The 15,586-nt window shown below is 43.5% G+C and overlaps 1 protein-coding gene across 2 annotated transcripts in view; it reads left to right on the plus strand.

Moving 5' to 3' along the window:
- The window catches only part of BRMS1 (BRMS1 transcriptional repressor and anoikis regulator), a 78,784-nt gene that overhangs the window by 28,540 nt on the left and 34,658 nt on the right, over positions 1–15,586 (plus strand). Inside the window, exons 8-9 of one of the 2 annotated variants that reach the window (XR_012850446.1) lie at positions 7,726–7,790; positions 13,418–13,518. Coding sequence is in view for 1 of the 2 variants with exons in the window: in XM_075836873.1 (XP_075692988.1) it covers positions 7,726–7,790 (65 nt within the window). In the remaining variant the exon portion in view is untranslated. The remainder of the gene's footprint in view (positions 1–7,725; positions 7,791–13,417; positions 13,519–15,586) is intronic. The other variant, XM_075836873.1, reaches the window with a different exon arrangement.

The raw sequence follows: 15,586 nt of genomic DNA on the forward strand, positions 1-15,586 counted from the left end.
CCATGCCTCGCCGCATTGATGCAGTAATTCATGCAAAAGGTGCCCAGACCAAGTATTGAGTGCATATACTGGACATACTTTTTAGTAGGCCAACATTTCGGTATTAAAAAATTTTTTTTTAAATTGGGTTTATATAATGTCATTTTCTGAGACACAAATTTTTGGGTTTTTATTAACTATTAGCCATACTCATTAACATAAAAAAAAAATGAGCACTCTGTGTGTAATGAATCTTTATAATATAGGAGTTTCACTTTTTGAATTTAATTACTGAAATAAATTAACTTTTTGATGATATTCTAATTCATTGAGAAGGACTATTATAGTCAGCTGTATGAATAAGCAATTCTACAAAACCGGTGATAATTCTCATTATTTTCATATGTAGGTTGAAACAGTCATTCACTGTAAAAGAAACCGCTGCGTAGTAAAACTGGGTGAGGAACAGCCAAACTCTTATACAATGGCGGGGTTGTGGAAGACTCGTTTGTAATTGGATTGAGAATTGTCTCAAGGACCGTATCCAGAGAGTTGTGGTCAATGATTCCTACTCTGAATGGTCCCCGGTTATAAGTGGTGTACCCCAGGGATCCATGCTGGGTTCACAATTATTCAACTTATTTATTAATGATATAGGGGATGGGATTAATAGCACTATTTCTATTTTTGCAGATAACACCAAACTATGTAGTAATGTTCAGTCTATGGAAGATGTTCGTGAATTGCAAGCAGATTTAAACAAACTGAGTGTTTGGGCATCCACTTGGCAAATGAGGTTTAATGTAGATAAATGTAAAGTTATGCACCTGGGTACGAACAACCTGCATGCGTCATATGTCCTAGGGGGAACTATACTAGGGGAGCCACTTGTTGAGAAGGATCTGGGTGTACTTGTAAATCATAAACTAAATAACAGCATGCATTGTCAATCAGCTGCTTCAAAGGCCTTCAAGATATTGTTGTGTATTAAAAGAGGCATGGACTCGCGGGACAGGGATATAATATTACCACTTTACAAAGCATTAGTGAGGCCTCATCTAGAATATGCAGTTCAGTTCTGGGCCCCAGTTCATAGAAAGGATGCCCTGGAGTTGGAAAAAATACAAAGAAGAGCAACAAAGCTAATAAGGGGCATGGAGAATCTAAGTTATGAGGAAAGATTAAAGGAACTAAACCTATTTAGCCCTGAAAAAAGACGACTAAGGGGGGACATTATTAACTTATATAAATATATTAATGGCACATACAAAAAATATGGTGAAATCCTGTTCCATGTAAAACCCCCTCAAAAAACAAGGGGGCACTCCCTCCATTTGGAAATAAAAAGGTGCAACCTGCAGAGGCGACAAGCCTTCTTTACTGTGAGAACTGTGAATTTATGGAATAGTCTACCGCAGGAGCTGGTCACAGCAGGGACAGTAGATGGCTTTAAAAAAGGCTTAGATAATTTCCTAGAACAAAAAAATATTAGCTCCTATGTGTAGAAATATTTTACTTCCCTTTTCCCATCCCTTGGTTGAACTTGATGCTCATGTCTTTTTTCAACCGTACGAACTATATAACTATATGTCACAGGTCCACCATGGAAAGACTAAGCACAGCAACAAGACGTACTGCATCAACAAGGTCTCATCCAGACAAAGATTTAAAAGCAGACTGGGGTTTCCAGATGTGCTGTTGAAGCTCTTTTGAAGAAGCACAAAGAAACCGGCACCTTTGTGGAACGTAGATGCAGTCGTCAGCAAAGGAAACTTGGTTCAGCCAATCAAAGACACATCATACTTCACTTCTAAATTGGAAGATGTCCATTAGTGCCATCCGCTCAGAACTGGCAGAAGCCAGAAGTGCTCCTCATGGAAGAATTGTAGCCAAAAAGCCATACCTTCAATTTGGAAACCATGCCAAGCCTCTCAACTAAGCACGAAAACATTGGAACTGGGAAGCAGAAAAATGGCAGCAGGTGCTCTGGACTGATGAGTTAAAATTTGAAATATTTGGCTGTAACAAAAGGCAGTTTGTTTGCCCAAGGGCTGGAGAGCGGGACAATAATAAGTGTCTGTAGGCAACATTAAAGCACGGTGGAGGTTCCTTGCAATTTGGGGGCTGCATTTCAGCAAATAGAGTTGTGCATTTGGTCAGGATTAATGCTGTCCTAAATGCTCAGAAATACAGGCGGATACTTATCCATCATGCAATACCATCAGGGAGGCGTCTGATTGGCTCAAAATATATTCTCCAGCAGGACAATGACCCCAAACATACAGCCAATGTAATTAAGAACTATCTTCCGCGTAAAGAAGAACAAGGTGCCCTGGAAGTGATCGTATGGCCGCCACAGAGCCCTGATCTCAACATAGAGTCTGTCTGAGATTACATGAAGAGACAGAAGGATTTGAGGAAGCCTGATGTGGTTGGTTCTCAAAGATGTTTGGAAAAACCTTCCTGCCAAGTTCCTTCAAAAACTGTTTGCAAGTGTACTCCCTTTAACGGGCAGCACGGTGGCTCAGTAGTTGGCACTGTTTGGTTATATAGATTGTGAGCCAAACTGAGGACTATGAGTGGAAAACTTCTGTACAGCACTGCATAAGTGTCACAGTCCTGCGGTATGTGGACCGTCTAGGCCGCTCCGCCGTAGAAGAGTGGCAGCTGGCCAAACAGTCTATGCAAAAGTCTTAAGCAGAAGAGTACCTGTAAGAGTCCAGACAGACACAAGATGTAGCAGCACAGATGGTTCCTGGCACAGATGATGATTGGCGTGGCCGACGACACCAGACGAGGCACACACAACTCCATCAAAAGGCTTAGCCTCCGTTACAAACACAGCAACCGGATTATGGAAGCAGGATACGGGAACACTGGGAGCAGGAAACAACTAAGGGATCATTTGAAATATGAACATGGGTAGACAACGCTCAGGCAAAGAGGAAGAGGGCAGAATCCTATTTCTACAGGTGGGAAAGTAGGGATTGGTTAGGGATCTATTTGTAGGTGTGTGCGCTGGCCCTTTAAGGCCTTTAGTGCACGTGCGCCCCAGCAGCAGCCGGCATCTCAGAGCAGGGAGACGTCTGGCATGAGCTCGTGTGTCTTCGGCCGTTGGCGGGTGAGTAATGCCGACAGACCACTCCCTAAACAGTACCCCCCCTTACACCCCCTCTTCTTAGGTCCAGAGCGTGAGAGAAATTTACTGAAGAGGATCGGAGCATCCACAATTATCTTCAGGCTTCCATGACCTCTCCTCAGGACCAAACCCTTTCCAGTCCACCAGGTAGAAGGTCCTCCCTCCTACCCGTTTATAATCCAGGATCTCTTCAAAGATGTCAGAAGAACCGCAGGGAGCAATTGTACAACTAGGGGATTTGCTCAATCGGTTCAGGACCACAGGCTTTAGGAGGGACACATGGAATGAGTTGGGTATTTTAAGGGTAGGAGGTAGCTGAAGCTTATAGGACACCGGGTTTATCTGTTGCAATATTTCGAAGTGAACGAGGATTCTGGGAGAAAATTTGTGGGGAGGGATCTTCAGACGTATGTTTTTGGAAGACAACCAGTCCTGTACTCCGGGAGAATACTGAGGAGGAATATTCCTATTTGCAAATATCTTCATGCGAACAACTGCTTGAAGGATAGTGGACTGAGTTTGCTACCAGATGTGACGAAAACCTCCTTAAGAAGAATTGGCTTCATGCACCTGAGACGTAGCTGGCACCGAAAGCGTAACACGTGGATGTTGACTGAAGAACGGAGAAGAAGCAGTAGACTCCCTAGTATGATTGTTGTAAGAGAATTTAACCCATGGCAGAAGCTGTACCCAAATGTCTTGTTGAGCTAAAATAAAATGACGATGGTAATGTTCAAGAAACTGGTTGAATCTTTCAACTTGGCCATTAGACTGCGGGTGATCGGAAGAAAAGTCCAATTTCACATCCAAAAGTTCACACAGGGCTCTCTAGAACTTAGATGTGAATCATACACCCCAGTCTGACAAAATATTGAGAGGGAGACTATGCAGACGAAAGATGTTTGATAAACAAATTTGCCATACGAGGAGCAAAGGGAAGTACAGTTAAAGGGAAAAAATGTGCTATCTTTGAGAAGCGGTCCACCGCGACCCAGACCGTAGTACATCCAGCAGAAGGGGAAAGGTCAGTAACAAAGTCCATAGCGTTATGCTGCCAGGGGGTGTAGGGAACTGGCAGAGGTAGGAGCATCCCTGCAGGTTTAGAATGGGTAGCCATGTTTTGGGCACAGTTTGTACACGAAGAAACACAGACGACAACATCTTTGGGTAGCATGGGCCACCAGTAGTAACAAGCAGTAAAGTCCCAAGCCTTACAGACACCAGAGTGCCCAGCCATTTTGGAATTATGCCCCCAGCAGAAAATTCTCTCTGTCGGCGGAACGGACAAAAATGTTTCCAGGAGTAATGTCCTTGATCTGTAGAGGGTTCATGGCAACAATCCTTGAGGAATCAATGATGTGTTGAAGACTTTCTTCATCAGTCTCGAATGACCGGGACAGAGCATCGGCCTTAATGTTTTTGTTCGCAGAGTAGAAGTGAAGAAGAGCTCTAAATATAGCGAAGAACAGCGACCGTCTGGCTTGACGAGGATTTAGTCGCTGGGCGAGCTGAAAATATGTTCGATTCTTATGATCTGTTTAAATAATGATGGGATGATTAGCACACAGCAGTTGTCTCCACTCGTCCAAGGCCAACTTCACAGCATGCAATTCTCGGTTCCCAATGGAGTATTTGCGCTCAGCAGGAGAGAAGAGTTTGGACAAAAATCTGCATGATACTGCCTTACCCTTGGTATTCTTTTGAATCAGGAGTACTCCAGCACCAATTGAAGAGGCATCGACCTCCAAGGAAAACTGTCAATTCACATCAGGATGATGAAGAACAGAAGCAGAAATGAAGGCTCTCTTGAGGTTGAAGAATTCCTACTTTGCCTCAGAGGTCGAGTCCTTGGCTTTTAATCCCTTCTTGGTAAGGGCAGAGATGGGGGCAGTAAGATGAGAAATTTGGGATGAACTGACGATAGAAATCTTTGGATAGCTCGAAGACTAAGAGGACATGGCCACTGCAAGACGGACTTCACCTTTTCTGTATCCATTTGAAGGCCACGATCAGAAATAATATACCCCAGGAAGGGCAAGGATTTTTTTTTAAATATGCACTTCTCGAGTTTCGCATATAGGCTATTCATATAGGCAACAAGACTTGGTGTACATGCTTCCGATGCGTCGTCAGGTGAGTAGATCAAGATGTCGTCCAGATACACCGCCACACAGACATAGAGAAGATCACGGAAGTCGTTGTTTACAAATTCTTGGAACACAGCTGTAGCGTTATACAGTCCGAAGGGCATTACGAGATACTTGTAGTGACCGTCTCGGATGTTAAATGCGGTCTTCCATTCTTCACCCTTGCGGATACGGATCAGGTTATAGGCCCTGTGTAGATCCAGCTTCGTGAACACCTTGGCTCCACGAATTCTGTCAGAGATCTCGGAGATGAGCGGCAAGGGGTACTTATTCTTGAATAGGAATAGGTTTAACCCACGGTAATCAAAGCATGGTCGAAGTGATCCATCCTTTTTCTCCACAAAGAAGAAGCCGGCTCCAGCTGGCGAAGTAGACTTTCTGATGAACCCCCCTCTCTAGTTTCTCCCTGACCTACTCCGACATGGCCTCGGTTTGCGGCAAGGAGAGCAGATAAACCCGTCCGTGAGGGGGAGAAGCTTCAGGAAGCAGCCCGATAGGACAGTCATAAGGACGATGAGGAGGAAGGATTTCTGCCTCCTTTTTGCTAAAAACTTCTGTGTAACCAGCATTTAGTGGAGGTAGTCCTGAGAGAGATTAAGGCAGAGGAGAGACAACAGGTCGAAACTGAGGCAGACAGCAGTGAAGTCATTGGGGTCCCCACTGGATGACCTCGCCGGAATTCCAATTGAGGACTGGAGCGTGCAGGCGATGCCATGGCAATCCCAGCAGGAGGGGGTAAATAGCTTTGTGAAGAGGTAGAAGGCTATTGATTCAGAATGGAGGACTCCAATCTGTAATCTCAGTGGCTTAGTGATAGTCAGAATAGGATCCGGCAGGGGATGTCCATCCCCTGAAGCGATCGCCAGAGGTTTCTCCAGAGGGACAGTGGCCAAGTGTGGACGGTCTACTAGGTCCTGCTGGATAAAATTTGCAGCCGTTCCGGAATACAAGTAAGCAGGCACACTGTGCGATCCTTCACTGATGACAATAGACACATGAATAGACGGTCTAGGAGAGGATTTAGTAACCGGGGTGGTTCCACGTAGAGTTGTCTCTCCAATCAAGCCTAGGTGCTGGAGATTTCCTGGTTTCAGAGGGCATTGGCGCACAAAATGTTCCTTGTGACTGCAGTGTAGACACAATCCAGAAGAATGTCTGTGTTGCCACTAACTGCATTGGCTCCTCCAGGGGCACAACAGGGGAAGGCAGAAGAGGTCTTTGGAGCTTAGGTGACAATTGACAAGATCTCTTCTCCCAGCTAACTTCACAAATGCGCTCTTGAATCCTCATATCGGTTTAGAGTTGCTAGCAGTATCAATCCAAGGTAGCAGGAAGCTCTCAAGCTGCCAGATCATCCTTTTATATGAGCGGCAAGGTCATGCCAGAAAGTTGCTACTAAGGCCCCATTATTCCACACCAGCTCAGCTGCCAGCGTGCGAAAGGAGATGGCATACTCCCCAACAGTTGACTCCCCTTGATTGAGGGTCAGTAGTGAGGCCGATGCAGAGGATGTTCTCCCTGGTTCCTCAAACACAGTACAAAAAGTCTCAAGAAACAGTAGCAAATCAGAGTTGGACCCTCTCGATCTGAGATGGGGTTTGCCCATGCCAGGGCTTTTCCAGAGAGAAGAGAAATAATAAAAACGACCTTTGCCTCGTCAGAGCTGAAGTAATGGGCACGTCACTTGAAATGAATCGTACACTGATTAATAAAGCCTCTATAGGTCTTAGGATCCTAGTCGTAGCGAGGAGGTAGAGGCAATGAAATCGCAAATCCAGGACAGGCAGGAGGGATAGCAGGTGGAATAGAAGGAAGTTGATGGAGTTCACAGCCTGTAAGAGTTGATCCTGGCGTGCCTGGAGGTAACGCATGTCCACTTGCATCAGCTGGATAGGAGTTTTGGGTTGACCAGCGGGATTCATTGCCTGAGCCTACTGTCACGGTCCTGGGGTATGTAGACCCACTGGGCCCCTCTGCTGTAGCGGAGTGGCAGCTGGCCAAACAGTCTATGCAAAAGCCGGGGACAGTATAGTGTGCCAGCGTCTCAGAGGAGGGAGACGTCTGCATGAGCTCGTGGGTCTGCGGCCGTTGGCTGGTGAGTAATGACGTTGGTCCGCGAACGCGGCCATAACCATAAGTAACAGAAATAAATAAAATTATAGACATGACCTGAAAAAAAGGGAATCTAAATTAACATTTGGTGCCATCTCCTGGATAGCTGCCACAGTTTGAGACGTAATAAGTAGACATGTGCCTTGATGACAAAATATTTGTTGTATAAATATATATTAAGAGGAGTAAAAATCTGAGACCTAAAATTACAAGTATTTCTATTTGCTGTTTATTTTAGCATATACAAAAGCTCTGCTAACATTACTATTTTAGAATGTTTTAGTTATATTTCTGATATATCTATAGATCTCTGTATAAAGATGTAGTTCTCCTTAACAATTATACTAGGTCCCTATATTGTATACATGTTGCGGGATTTGGATATCCTTGAGGACTGGACTGCTATAAAGAAGGTAACTTATCTGTTCTTTCTTGTGTAAAGAAAATGTTACAACTAATCTGTATAGACATGACATCAGTCGAATGTTATAAAGCATTATAATTTTACAAAATTAAAGTGTTTGTACCACCAGTAGTAATGTCCTTTTGTTAGGTGCAACTTAAATACTTTAAAGGTGTTTTCTATGAATATACATTGATGGCCTATCCTTAGGATAGGTCATCAGTGTGTGATCTGTGCTGGTCGCACCCCCACAAGCAGAAGGGGTCAGCGCTTCCCTTTCATTGTTTATCCAGACGCTGTGGTTCGTCCATATGTGCTGCTGTTACTGCATCTTCACTCTATTCACTTCCTGTTCTATTGATTTAGTGCGGATCGGATTCCCAAACATTTATGGCTAAGGAAAAGCCTTCAATGTTTCTTTCCAGGAAAACCTCCTATAAGAATTTACTCTAAAATTAAGGGAATGGAAATATAAATTAGTTCCCAAGTATAAAATAAATTGAAGAAAGACTGCAGCACTCAGATATCCAAAAGATGTTGGTCTTTATTCACCAAGCAGTAAAAAAAACTACAACGTTTCAACCCCTGTTGGGTCTTTGTCAAGCATATAAAGAATCCACGGGTGGTAAAAGTACCCATTTACCTCAGAACAGACCTAAGCACGCTACACCAGCCAAAAACAGGCATGTCTTCGTTTTCACTTTTTTTCATGGTTTCTCGAACACCACTTCCTTCAGGCAGACTCACCAGGATCAGAAAACCTTCCCTTAAGACTCGGCCCTCCTGGTGGCCCGACATCCACCTGCGAAGGTTCTAATCGGCAGGGCCACTTGCGCCTGAAGGGGTGCCCACACTCTACTTGCCTCGGGTGGGGGGCAGGCTTCTGCACTTCAAGGATTTAGAGCTCTCTCTCACATTTCGGACGCCTGGTTACAGGAGGTGCTATCTTCGGATACAAAATCTAATTTGCCAGCCTCCCTCCAGAGCGCTTCTTTTAGTTCGCTGTTCCACAGACCCCATTCAGGGCGACACACTTTTTATGAGCAATCGAGACTGCGCTCTTCAGGTGACATCATTCCGCTACCCTCAAACAAAAGTTTCCGGGGTTTTTATTCCAACCTTTTTGTCATCCCCAAAAAGGATGGTTGGGTTCGGCCCATACTGGATCTCAATCGCCTCAACGCGCATGTATGGATCTGTCCTTTTTCTGATGGAATCTCTCCCAACTATCATTGCTTCCATGGAATAGGGGGAATTTCTTTCTTCTGTGGAAATTAAGGACGCATAACCACTAGTCCCTATCTGCACTTCCCACCAGCGCTTCCTGTGTTTTGCGGTACTGTCTCGTCATTACTTATTTGTGGCCCTTCGCTTTGGCCTGGCCATGGCCCCGCGAGTGTTCACGAAAGTTCTGTCGTGATGGCACTCCTTCGCACCACGGGGGTGTCTGTCACCCGTACCTGGACGACATCCTAATTATATCTCCCTCTAAGGGGGGTAACGAGATAACCCTCCTGATCACTTAGTCAGTTTCGTTGGCTCATCAACCAGTTCAAGTCTTACCAATCTCCATCACAGCAGGTCGTTTTTTAGGGGGTTCGCCTTCGACACTTGGCGAAAGTGTCCCGTCCTCCGAAATGTTTTGTTCTTTAGCACGGGATTCGTTCCCTACAGACGACTGTGCCAACCTTACTCCGCCTCTGCATGCGGATGCTCAGGAACATGGTGGCCTCTATCGAGAACCTTGCAATCCCTGGATCTGAAATTCCTTCTTCCCTTCTTCGGTAGTAGATCTCTTTTCCGGCCTTTCTCTGGGGACGCAACTTCCTTCTGCTAAACTGGCTGATCCTCTCCACGGATGCCAGCCTCAAGGGATGGGGGGGGGGGCACCTTTCGTACTCTCAGGGGCTGTGTTCGCTCCCCAGGGGAATCTAATTTTCCCACCAACATTCTGGAGTTGAGAGACATCTTTCGGTGTCTCCTTTACTGGACTCTATCCCTGTACGGACACCCGTTTGAATTCAGATGGACCATACCACGGCCGTGGCTTATCTGAACTACCATGGCGGCACTTACTGGTCTGGGCGCGTAAGCTCATGGTCTGGCTCTCACAGCAGTTCATATAGCTGGGGGTCGACAAATGTGTCACAGACTTCCTCAGTCGTGAAACGGTGGATTCCGGGGAATTGTCTCTTCACCATGATGTCTTTAACCAAAATTGTCTCAGGTGGGTTCGCTTGGATTGGAACTTGATGGCCTCCAGGTTCAATCACAGGATTCCCTGCTTGATCGCTCGGGATCCAGAGGCCTACGCCGTGGAAGCTCTTGTGTTGTCATGGTCAGACTTCAGTCTACAGTACGTCTTCCCTCTCCTGTCTCCTGCCGCGGCTCCGCCAATGGCTCAAGGCGGATCGGATTCCTGCTGTTCTGGTGGCCCCATGTTGGCCGTGCCACTGTTAGTACACGGACATCATGTTCCCGTTGGCCGTCGTCCGTGTCCCCTACCTCTCCGTCCTGACTTTGTCTCTCAGGGACCCCTCTTTCACCAAAATTTAAGGTTGCTACGGTTAACGACATAGCTGTTGAAACAGCTGTTTTGAGGGCCATAGAACTGAATGGTAGTTACAGAAACAGCGTAGCTCGCATGCTACGCTGCTTCCGTAGCTGCCATTCACTACTAGGGAGTTAGGGAAACAGCATGTTTCCGTAATTCATGGTCGGAAATCACACGCTTCAGCCACAACACAGAGCAGTAGAACGGGGTTTAGGGGACCCATTCTAGTGATAGATGCAGGTCCCACCTCTGGGACCCACACATGTCCGACATTTTGACACATCCTGTGGATATGTCATAAATGTCTCTGATGGGAAAACCCCTTTTAAGGTTTTTTTGCATTTACGGTAGTCAGTTTGAGGGATTCCCCTCTCGTGTTTGACATACTTATCTTACCTTGTATTTGCTTCTCCTACTGCTTGTGGACAGACTGAATAGCGCCGTGTCTGTGGGCAGACTATATCCTGTAGGAGGGGGTCACTTTTTGTTTATTTTTTTTATTTCATAGTGTTAATCCTCCTAGTGGCAACAGCATATAGCCAAAAAATCCTGTTTTTAACCACTTAAATTGTTCTTCTATTTTAACTTTTTTCAATTTTTTAAAAAATAATGTGAATAAGTGATTCTAGGTGTTTTTGTTTTTTTTACATCTGGTGCATGCCACTGGGTAAACACACCTGAATATGTATTTGGCAACTTCTGCCGACTTCAACGATACCAAATATGTGTGCATTTCTTACACGCTGGGCGCAATGTGGAGCTTACAATGAATGGTGCGGAAACAGGCTTTTGGAGAGCAAATTTTCCAAAGCTTGTTCCAAAGCGATCTTTTGTGCATGCGACCAGTGTCGCAGCCAAAGTCGCCTTGTAGCCCCAGCCTAAAACTGTACATCTAGGATGGAAACTTTGCAGCTTGTGCTGACTGAATAAACCACTTTTTCTTATTACATCGGAGTGCTGTGGGATTTCTTCTATATCTACCCATATCCCTTGGATCGGGATTACCTGCCTGCACCCACTACCATCTTGGAATTGAATATTGAGTGCTGCTCATTTCTGTGTGTGTGTGTGTGTGTGTGTATATGTGTGTATATATATATCTATCCACAAGGCGCGTAACAATAGACAAAAAGGGGGGGGGGCACACAGTATCTGCCTAAATATGCTTCACAACATACTGTAAAAAAAAACATGGAGATATCCATAGAGTCTCATTTGAGAGTAAGAAACCAATAAGTAAATAACGGGTTACATTATTTTAGCTAAGGAGGTAGAAGACCAAAGCTCCCAATATTTTTCAAGGGAACACTTATGCTTGTAACTGGAAGATAGAAGTAATTTGTGTTGCATATAATTATTAACGTTAGCACACACTTCTATCATGGAAGAGATATGAGTAGATTTCCAGTTCATGGCTATAATTTCTCTTGTTAAATAACAATACATGGTATCACAGAAATTTATATAAATAATTGAGCCTCGTGACAATGCCGGTCTAAGGCGAAACGCGCGTCGAGGCGCTTTCTCTATGCCACATCTCTCTACGCCTCCTCCCTCCACCATGTCTTTGGGTACGTTTTTTTTTTTATCTATACTTCTGGTGATTTATGTAGCTTTGCTATTTTAGCTTTTTTTGGCAATGCTGTATTCTGGTCTTGCTATAAGTATTTTTCACCAATTAAGATTTATTCTGCGTATCTATAAGCTCTACATTTGGTTATTTGGCTACTGCTATTCAGCTACATATCTTTCGTATTTATGGTGAGGTAGGGTATGGGACGTCCTTTTTGAGATGGGTTGTTTCTGTTAACCTCTGGGTATATTTACATCTATACCTTTCTGATGCTGCTCTCCGTGTATGACCTGTTTTATTGAGTTCATTTATATACATTTCTGTGACACCATGTATTGTTGTTATTTATTATTAATAAAGATTTCTATTTTTGACAATACGTGGTAGTTATATATTCATATTATTTCATTGGGGTGCTATGTCACCTGTGCTTTTGTGCTTTTAGGTTGTTTCTACAGTTTGATTGGGACCCCCTCATTCTTCTTTTTGAGGTTTCTTTGTAGGTTTGCTATAAGTTGTCTTGTTGCCATTAGGACATGAGATGTTATCCATCTATAGTATAGGGAATCTTTACAATTTCAATGTGTAATAAGGCTAGTTCTGGAGAAGGAAGTAGTAAAATAGAGGTAACAGTTGACAATAACTGGAAAACCAGAACCCAACAAGTCTGGATTTGCGAGAAAAAACACCACACGTGATAGTGTACCCCTTTTACCACAGCCCCTCCAGCACATAGGGGAATAGTTAGGTTATCTCGTGTATATATATTCTATCTGGGGTAAGGTACCATCTCATGTGCATCTTTTTTATTTGTTCTAAATGGTTGACGCAACGGGAGGTACGAGTTGACCATATTGACGCTTTATGCTATTGGTCAACAGAGAACTTCTTATTTAAAGGGAACCTGTCACCAGCATTTCACCTATTGAACTTTACTTCTCCCTCACTAGCCGCTGCTATAAAAAGTTAATTGCCGTTATTCCCGCTCCTAAACTCCTCTTCCGACTGTAAATATCGGTCTGCAAACGGTTTGCGCCTTTTATCGTAATTATGCGGTGTCCCTTTGTGCGCACACACCAAAAGAGGACATCAATGCACAAGCGCAGGATTTTGTGTGCTGGGGGAAGGCGAGGAGCTGTCAATCAAAAGTAAGGAGGCGGCGTAAACTCGGAAAGACTTGAGGAATGAAGATATGACTCTTTCCAAACGAAGATTTGACTCTTCAAATGAAGATCTGACTCTTTTCTGCTCATTAGCATACGGTGTGGAACACTAAAAAGCAAAATACTAAAGCTACAGAGCCGACTATGAAGACTATTATAGGTTATATTGAAATGATTTTTCACCCACTACCACCAGGTATAGTCGGTTTAATAGGTGAAATGCTGGTGACAGGTTCCCTTTAAGTCAGATTCCCATCTATGCATATAAGCTAATTTGTCTGAAGACGAAGCAGAGTTAAGTTGTTTATATATTATTGCTATGCCTTTCTCAAACCATTTTTTTGCAGTATGAAATTCTGAATTTTAGAAAAGGGTGAGCTGACATACAATATGGAACAGGAGTTTAACATTCATCTCATCTGAAGATATTGGTAAAACGCTTGTTTAGGTAATTGAGTATTACAGATAAAGTGATCAAAGGGGAGCAGTGTACCATCTTTATAAAAAGCTCCCAAGTGTCCAATTCCAGCTGATTCCCATTGTATGATGGTTAATCCAGGAATGTGATATTCCAGGGACCTCAATGAGATATAGTGAAGAGGGAAATCTATAATTGTTTTTTTTATTAATATTTTTTTTACCCCCGAGGTAACCAAAGCCCATACTGACAGGGTAGCTACCATAGAAGATAAAGGAAATCGACTTTTCAACGGTTTAATATAATCTTCCAAACGTCTTCTAAGGAAATTCTGTTTAATGAAAGTTTTTTTCGATTTGTACCCATCTCTGCGTGGAGTCTAAAGACCACCAATCCCTCAGGGAGTCTGCAATTGCTGCCTTATGATATAAAGAAATGTTAGGGACTCCCAATCCACCCTCCGAGGATGCCAAAAACATTGTTGACTGCGCTACTCTAGGACGCTTTTTGGCCCATATAAAGTCAGATACCATGAGCTATACTTTCTGCAGCATAAAAATTGGGAATTTCATTGGAATGCATCTAAGTAAATACAATATTGTTGGTAGACATATCATCTTAAATGTGTGAATACGACCTATACAAGATAATTCTAACTTATTAATTATATCCAAATCTGGCTTAAAAGATATTAGGAGGGGCTTGGGTTTTTTTTTTTTTTTTTGGAAGAAGGGTTAGAAAGGGAAATACCTAAGTATCGAATTCTAGATTTAGCCCATATAAAACCACAGATCTCTAATATCTGACTGTCCAGTCGGGGTGATACATGAATTGGGCGTATTACTGATTTTGGAGAATTAAATTTATAATAAGAAACCTGAGAAAATTGAGAAAGAAGACCCATAACTGTGGGTAAGGAGTATAAAGGCTTTGTACACATAATAATAACGTCATCGGCATACAAGCGGATGTTATGAGATAGTGAGCCGACTGTAATGCCCTGTATATCAGGTGAACAACTAATGGCCTCTTTCAGGGGCTCCATGACTAATGCAAAAATAATTGGTGAAAGTGGGCAACCCTGGCGGATGCCGTTCGAAATCGGATAATTCGGAGAACAAAATCCCGAGACCGGAACTCTGGCATTAGGAGAGGAGTATAGAGACATTATAGCCTGGGCAATTGGGCCTTCAATACCAAATTTAACAAGCACCGACGCCAGGTATCCGCAGTGCATCCTGTCAAACGCTTTCTCGGCGTTAAGAGAGAGGAATACACTGGGAGTCCTGGAGTGTTCAGCCACCTGAATAAGATCAATCAGCCGGCAAATGCCATCTTTAGTCTATCGCCCAGGTACAAAACCGACTTGATCTGGAAAGATCAAAGAAGGAAGAAGAGTGTATAAGTGCAGTGCCAGTAACATTGCGTATAATTTAAGATCACAATTTAACAAGGAAATATGCCCAAAGTTTTCTAATTTAACTTTGGGTTAATGTAATGAAGTAAACCCATATAAGGCGAAGTTGAACTTTGCGTTATATGATCCGTTATTCTGATCCGTTTTTATCAGTTATTTTAATATAAAAACAGATCTGTTAAAAATCCCATTGAAATCAATGGGAGTTTTAATTAATTGCATCCATTTGCTTCCGTTGTGTTAGGCTATGTTCACATCTGCGTCAGGGCTCCGTTCTGACGCTCTGTCAGAGCTTTCCGTCAGAATGGAGCCCTGACTGACACAAACGGAAACTATAGGTTTCCGTTTCGATCACCATTGATTTTATTGGTGACGGATCCGGTGACAATGGTTTCCGTTTTGTCTCTGTTGTGCAAGTGTTCCGTCGTTTTGACGGAATCCATAGCGTAGTCGACTACTATGGTTTTCGTTTGTTTCAGTCAGGGTCCCGTTCTGACGGAAAACTCAGACGAAACGTCAGAACGGGATCCTGACGGGGATGTAAACGAAGCCGAAGTCATCCGTTTTTTCTTAAGGATATAAAAGTGTAGAGTACAGGACTTTTTTCTCCATTCAAAAAAACTGATGTCTAACTGATCAGTTATTTTTATCATTGGTGTCAATGTAAAACTGATACAAACG

Source organism: Rhinoderma darwinii, chromosome 9, assembly GCF_050947455.1.
Source record: "Rhinoderma darwinii isolate aRhiDar2 chromosome 9, aRhiDar2.hap1, whole genome shotgun sequence".
Taxonomy (NCBI): domain Eukaryota; kingdom Metazoa; phylum Chordata; class Amphibia; order Anura; family Rhinodermatidae; genus Rhinoderma; species Rhinoderma darwinii.